This window comes from Mus pahari, chromosome 9, assembly GCF_900095145.1.
Source record: "Mus pahari chromosome 9, PAHARI_EIJ_v1.1, whole genome shotgun sequence".
NCBI classification, from domain to species: Eukaryota; Metazoa; Chordata; class Mammalia; order Rodentia; family Muridae; genus Mus; species Mus pahari.
The window spans coordinates 159,067-166,325 of NC_034598.1; the positions used below are offsets into that span (position 1 = coordinate 159,067).

A 7,259-nucleotide genomic window follows, 5' to 3' on the forward strand; every position below is an offset into this window, starting at 1 on the left:
TTCAGTATGAAATGACTATGGTTCATTAAGTGAAAAAAATCACTAATGGAAATATCCCTCACAAGACCTTCACCACAGTAAGGTCACTGAATTCAATGAACATATAAATCACTCTAGATGAAGGGTCTCATCATAAAGTTTATCAAAATATGAGTGCTAAAGTTTATTTCAGTTTAATGTTACACACATAAACATGCACATATACATTATTATTTCTTTATATTAGGTGCTGAAATCAGTATCATTTTTTCTCAAAATACTGTTTGCTGCTTTATTTTTAAAATATTAAATGGTAGTTTATTTTGACATTGTCATTTAGTTTTATTTATTTATAGTTCCTGTCTCCAAAACTCTCTTTTTATCCCACCCTGCCCTCCTAAAATGCACATGACCTCTTATTTCATTAATCCTTACTGAATGTGTATATATTTGCTTGTACATATATATTTTGAAACATAAATTGTAGAGACTGTGTAAAATCGCATATATTTCTGTTTGATGAGGTCACATAGCAGTAAAACCACTCTTAATGACATTCTGCTATATATAAAAATCAGCATCTTGATCAGCCACCATCAGAGAGCTTTCCTTCCGTAATAGATAGGAACAAATACAAATATCCTTAGCCAGGCCATTTTGAGAGGTCCAGGCCAAGGTGGGCTGTGTGTGATGTCACTGGGTTACTGGAGGGGAGGGGGAGGTGCGGGAATTCCTGGACATCACAGGTGAGTGTGATTCTGAAGAGAACTGAGGGTCAGGCGGGTCACACAGGGTCATGCTCACTGATTCAGCCCCAAAGTAGCTTCTGCTGGTGAAGTCTAAAAATGCGCGCACTAATATGGGGGCAGGGACAGTGCTGCAGCTGCAGCAGGGTGGGGTGAGAGTGACAGGGGAGGCAGGAACAAAATAAAAAAAGGGGGGGTGCCCTGGGGGTAGGCCCAGGGGAAGAAGGTGGGGAGAAATAGCCCACATCCAGCCAGAGTTCCTATACTCTTGATAGGCAGTCTCTGCAAGAGCTTCCAGATGCTTTCCACTGGGTCCTGGATGGGCATCTAAGCCTCTGACCCCACTTGGTGGGGTAGAGGTGGGGTAGACAAACCCCCTACCAGGGACCCAGAGGCCACACCCTGATGCCCCAGGGTTATAGGAGAGAGGGATGAGGGAAGACATTCCCAACACTGATCAGAGTGCAGCGTGGATCTTGAAGGAGCAGAGAATATGGTTTAAGAGCTTTATTATAGAAATGCAGGGAGAGAGAAGGGAGAGAGGGGGGAGGGGAGGGGAAGAGGAGAGGAGAGAGGAGAAGACAGAGAAAGGACAGAGAAGAGAGATGTGAGAGAAGTGAGAGGTAAGAGGACAAAGGAGTGAGAGAGAGTAAGAGAGCGAGGAGGGGGCTGAACACCCCTGTATATGGACTTCACTATTGCTAGGTAACTGGGGAGGAATTTAGCCTGAAGTTCAGAAGCTTGGGCCATTGCTTACATGACCACTGACCTTGCTTCTCTTGTGGGGGCTGTGGGGGGCGCTAGCTTAGTCAGGGGCCAGAGTTCCAGGAGCATGAGGGAACGCCTACCATGTCATGAAGGTGAATTATGATCATCGCGGTTCAGACCTCAGCTCAACTGGATACCAGCCTGCAATTCTGCCCATCAGGGGAGGCGGGACCTCAGCTGCTTCAGGGCGGAGTGGGGCAGGGAGGGGTAGGGTGGGGCAGGGAGGGGCGGGGTGAGAGTGACATGGAAGTGGGGCCACAGCTGCTGTGGGGTGGGGTGGGGTGGGGGTGAGAGTGACTAGAGGGGCGGGGCTGCAGCAAATGAGGAGGCAGAATACAGAAAACATGAACAAAAAACATTAATATTTTTGGTAGTTTACTAAGGTGTATGTGGGTGCGGTAGGTACACAAGTGCTTGCATGTCTATAAAAGTGAATCTGCAAGGAGAGGCATCCAGTGACCCTGGAGTTAGGACACAGGGACAGCTGTGAAAAAGCTGACATGGGTAGAGGAACAGAAATTTCCAGATCCTTAAAAATCTTACTAACACTTGCTTTCCGTGAGTGCATTTTTATAGAGAAAAGGAAATAAAACCCTGGAAGCACAACCCTACTCTGCAAATATTCCATGATTCAGTGCAATTGCAATAACGTGTCTCTTTTTATCTTTCTTTTTATTTGTTTTTACATTCCAGAATTTATTCTACCCCCATCCACCCTCCAATTTTTCCACATCCCATAACTCCTCCACACCTTGAGGTCTGCACAAAGATGTCCCCACCCTTCACCTCCACCCCACCTGATCTCTAAACTCCCTGGAACTTCCATTCTCTTGAGAGTTATGTGCATCATCTCCTATTGAACACAGACCCAGCAGTCCTCTTCTGTATGTGTGTTGGGAGCCTCATGTCAACAGGTGTATGCTGTCTGGTAGTCCAGTATTTCAGACATCTCGAGGGTCCAGGTTAATTGAGACTGTTGGTCCTCCTACAGGACCGCCCTCCTCTTCAGCATCTTTCAACCTTCACTAATACAACAACAGGGGTCAGCTGCTTCAGTCCATTGGTTGGGTGCAAATATCTGCATCTGACTCTTTCAGCTGCTACTTGGATCTTTTGGAACATTTCTTAAACTTGTTACAGTGGGGATTACACCTAACGAATGGGGTAAGATTGCTGAACACATACAATCTCTTTGACCACTCTTGCTTGATTGTTGTTGGTTTTTCTTGACATGATAATTTACCCACATCATCTTCACTAAACTTTAGGTCTCACAGAGATGGCAATTTGTGAATGAGAAAGTAGATGACTTATCCTAAATCCAGTAGAATCAGGATGTAGGGTTGTCTAATAAAAAAAAAAAATAGAGTGTGTGGATGAGTGGTGGAGCTCCAGCATGGAATCAGATGAGAGAGTGTAATTGGGAGTGTTCAGAGGGGAAATCTAGAAGGGACTAACATTTGAAATGAAAATAAACAAAATAACCAAGAAAAAAATAAACATCGAACAGATCATTCTACATTCAGCAATAGAGTTACTGTTACTTATTAAAGTCTCAAGAGTTCAGTGTCCCGACTGTCAAAAGAGGACGCAGCTGAGTGCATATTATTTAGATTTTTGCAATTTTCAAAGATTAATATTATAATGTTACATTAATCTCCCACAATTATATTCCCTCTGAACATATATAAACAAATGACTACCTAATTTATGAGCACTTTTATTACATTTCCATGTGCACACAGAAACACACACATACACACACACACACACACACACACACACACACAAAATACACCTTTCAGATTCCATTTAGTAATGCTTTGTCTATCAGTGTATTCGGGCAGGTTAATACGTAGTGTGGAACCTATTCCTTACCTTGCCTCACTAAAATACAGAGTTTTCAACTCTCATAGAGACAGACTTCATGAAAAATTTACCAATAACTTAGGAGGCATTGAATGTACATGAACTGTAATATTAAAATACATTAAGCATGATATTAGCTCCTGTGAGTTTATTCATCTAGGTCAATTCATACGAGTTTGATGATGTACTAAAAATTGATGATTTCTGAAACATAATCAATGATATCCTCCCTCATCAAAATAGAGTGGAATAGACCAAAAAATGTTGGATTCAATTGATTATGCATAAAGATGATGAGTATTATGAAACTGAATTATTGCTGTGCACCAATGTCCTTCTATTACACATTTGTCTAGCAGATGGGTGTCTGTATTTATGTATGATAAGCATATGCTTATATGTGTTTTATATATATATGTATATATATACATATATATATATATATATGTGTGTGTGTGTGTGTAAATGTGTAACTGATATACATATGGAGGTTTCTTCAACACACTTACGTAGCATGGACTGCTAATAAAAATGCTGAACCTGCACTAGCAATACTTTCCTTTCTCCATCACATATGGATTAATGTGTGAAGTCACCAGTTAACAAGTATACCAACATGGAGCAGAAACATGCATTCACAAAACTGTGTCCTTTCTCACTCTTGAAGATACTTTGGAGGTGGCTTTTCCTTAATTACCCTTTTTATCTACATTCACAATTGGGTTTCTAAGTCTTTTTTTTTTTTTTATCAGTACAGCAAGGTAGTTGTGAATTCTTAAATGTTCTTTCAACTACTTTGTCTTCGTGAAAATAAAATTTTATTTTTTGTGCTCCTTGCACTTAATTAGTCATTCAATCTCTGGCTACTGGAGCCTGCAGTAAACCTTAATTTGACTTAAAATTCCCCTGGCTGTTTAGATTGTGCTGGCCAAACCAACCACTATGTGGCTTTCAAAGTCATAGCCACGGGAAGAAAAATGAAGTATACATTGGTTTCACTTGTACCCAACTCCTTTCCCTTTGATCCCTTATCATAATAATTCTCTATGCAATCTGGCTGGAGATTTCCATTCTCCCTGTTGATATTTATGTATACTGAGTCGTACCATATCATAGTGTGCACCAAGTTTACTGCACTTTACTCTCTCTTGTGATACCAGGTCTACCTTGCCTTATTGATCTACACAGTGGCATTCTTGGTGAGGAATCTCTCTGGNGTATTCAATTAAGCNACTTTCTTGACTTACAGCATGCTGGTGNGCAAGGACATTAAGGCTGTTGAGGTCTTCAAAATATTGNCATTCCACACATATGTGAGANAGTGCATCTTTATCCCCATGTGCTTTGCAATTATGTTAAGGCCAGAGATAAATCATCTTCAAGATTTAAGGAAAATTTTCTCTTTGAACACATATATTATGGATTGTAATTGAGAAATATTATGTTCGTTCTGAAGCACCTATTAGCAGTCAATTCGAGATATATGCTTCAGATAGTGTTTCTCAGTGTTTCTTTTAATGATTTGTGTAATGGAAAAAAAACAAAGCAAAGCAAAACAAAATAAAAAGAAACAACCTTTACTATACATGGTTTCATATTGTCATCTACTGATTCACTGATTTTCAAGGCCCTACTCTTTTATATTACTACACACTGGAAGTGTTCTTTTCATATTCTGGCCTAGAATAAAAGTTATCATGAGCTCAAATACCTTATTTAATATCTGTNTAAATGTGTGATTTTCATATTTGNTTATTTCTAGAGAAAACAAAGAAAGTGTGTGGGATAGTGAACAAATGTTGCAAATGACATGCCAATATCTTCCCATTTGCAGGAGGGAAGATAAGTGATTCATTACTTATCCTAAGTGTGAGAGGAGTAGATTTTCAGAGAGAGAAATACTTTGATCATCACATAGACTATTGTAGAGCATTGACAGAAATCTCAGTAATTATATCATGTATTACTTTAGCAGAGGACCTGCTTGCAATAAGCAGCTTTTGAATTATGATTTCACATACTTATAAGAATATTTCTAAGGAATCAAGTGCCATATATTCCAATTCTTGATTCAGATTCTATTGAAACTTATAAGGTCACATAACAATACCCTCAAAAAAGCAGACATACTCATAACTGAAATTCCATAATTATTTTACTTCAGTTTTACAAGGAAACAGCACTTGAACACTGGTTTTCTTGTGTTGAATTCATTGAATATACATTTTCTCATCTACTAAACTAAATATGGATTGTGCTCCCTATAAAACTTTCAGCTCCTCTCAACATAGCTTTTCACCTGGGTCCACTCTAATTATATCCTTCATTAGAAAGTAATCAGGGGGCTGGTAAGATGGTTCAGTGGGTAAGAGCAGCTGACTGTTCTTCCGAAGGTCCGGAGTTCAAATCCCAGCAACCACATGGTAGCTCACAACCATCCATAACAAGATCTGATGCCCTCTTCTGGAGTGTCTGAAGACAACTACAGTGTACTTACATATAATAAATAAATAAATCTTTAAAAAAAGAGAAAGTAATCAGGATTCAATTGGATATAAATAAAATTTATATTTAAAATTCACAAGGTTTATCTAAGATGGATGTAATGTGGAATATCACAGTTTTTTTATGTTTCCATGTCCTAACAACTAAGGAGTTTAAATGATTTAGATCAAAATTCAAGTGATAGCACATATTGGTGAGGACTTGGAGAAAGAGGAACATTCATCCATTGCTAGAGGGATTGCAAAATGTTACATATCTGGAAATCAGTCTATAACGTCCTTAGAATATTGGAAATTGTTCATTCAGAAGGCCGACCTGTACCACTACTGAGCATATGCCAAAAAGATGACCCACCATGTGTTCCACTATTTTCATAGCAGTCTTATTTCTAATAGCCAGAAGTGGGAAACAACAAACCAGATATCCCTCAATCAAATAATTGATAGAGAAAATGGCAATCTTTTGCACAATGAAAGGCTATTCATCTATTGTGAAGGAGTAAATCATGAATTTACAGGCAATTAGATGAAACATGAGGTTATTAACCTTAGTGAGGTAACCCATTCCCCCAAAGGACATGCATGGTACGTACTCAGTGATAAGTGGATATTTGCCAAAAAGGACATAATATACAAGATACATTCAACAATCTTTAAGAAGTTTAACGTGCAGGAAGGCCTAAATGAGAATGCAGCAATCCCACTTAGAAGGGGGAACAAAATAATCCCAAGACACACAGAGAGGTGGGGAGGCAGACAGTAAATGGAACTAACTCTGTTCCACTTGTAGAGGGTGTGCTGGAGAGAAGCCCAGAGAACAGGGAGAGAGAATTGAAATGTGTATCCTCCAGGGGGAGGGAAGTGGGTGGATCCTCTAGAAGGTACTAGAGACCTGAAAGGTGAGAGACTCCCAGGACTCAATGGAGGTAACATTAGCTAAGTTGCCCAAAAGTGAGGAGAGAGAACTCAGAAAGGCCATCTTCAGTAGATAGACAAGACCTCAAGTGGAGGGACAGTCTTATCATCCCAGGGTCAAAATTTCTGACTCAGATATTTTTCTTTCTAAAAGACTTTCAGGCCAGGAAGAGGGCAGCCTGCAGAAGCAAAACAGCTTCTTGGAAAGATCCCGTTTCTGGCTCCAGTCATCTGGCACATTTCCCGTCCGAGGAGGGGTGTCTGCCCTGGAGCAGTCTCAAGGCCTGAACTGGTAGGAGGGCCATATTTGTGCCAGTTCCCTTAGGCTCCAGTCTGTGCTAGCAAGAGTGTGGATCACAGAAGATACACAGCTTCAGGACAGACAGAAGAAACCTAACTTCTGGGACAGACCCTGTTTCAGACACCAGAAATTTGGGCACCTTCCTTGCCAGAGGAAAGGTGGCCACCTGTGAGGGCT

At 40.2% G+C, this 7,259-nt stretch overlaps 1 protein-coding gene across 1 annotated transcript in view; it reads left to right on the forward strand.

Annotated features, from left to right (window-relative positions):
• The window catches only part of LOC110326691 (vomeronasal type-2 receptor 116-like), a 15,521-nt gene extending 9,972 nt beyond the window's left edge, over positions 1-5,549 (forward strand). Inside the window, exon 6 of the mRNA XM_021205276.1 lies at positions 5,527-5,549. Coding sequence (XP_021060935.1) covers positions 5,527-5,549 — 23 coding nt within the window. The remainder of the gene's footprint in view (positions 1-5,526) is intronic.
• The last annotated feature ends 1,710 nt before the right edge of the window (positions 5,550-7,259 follow it).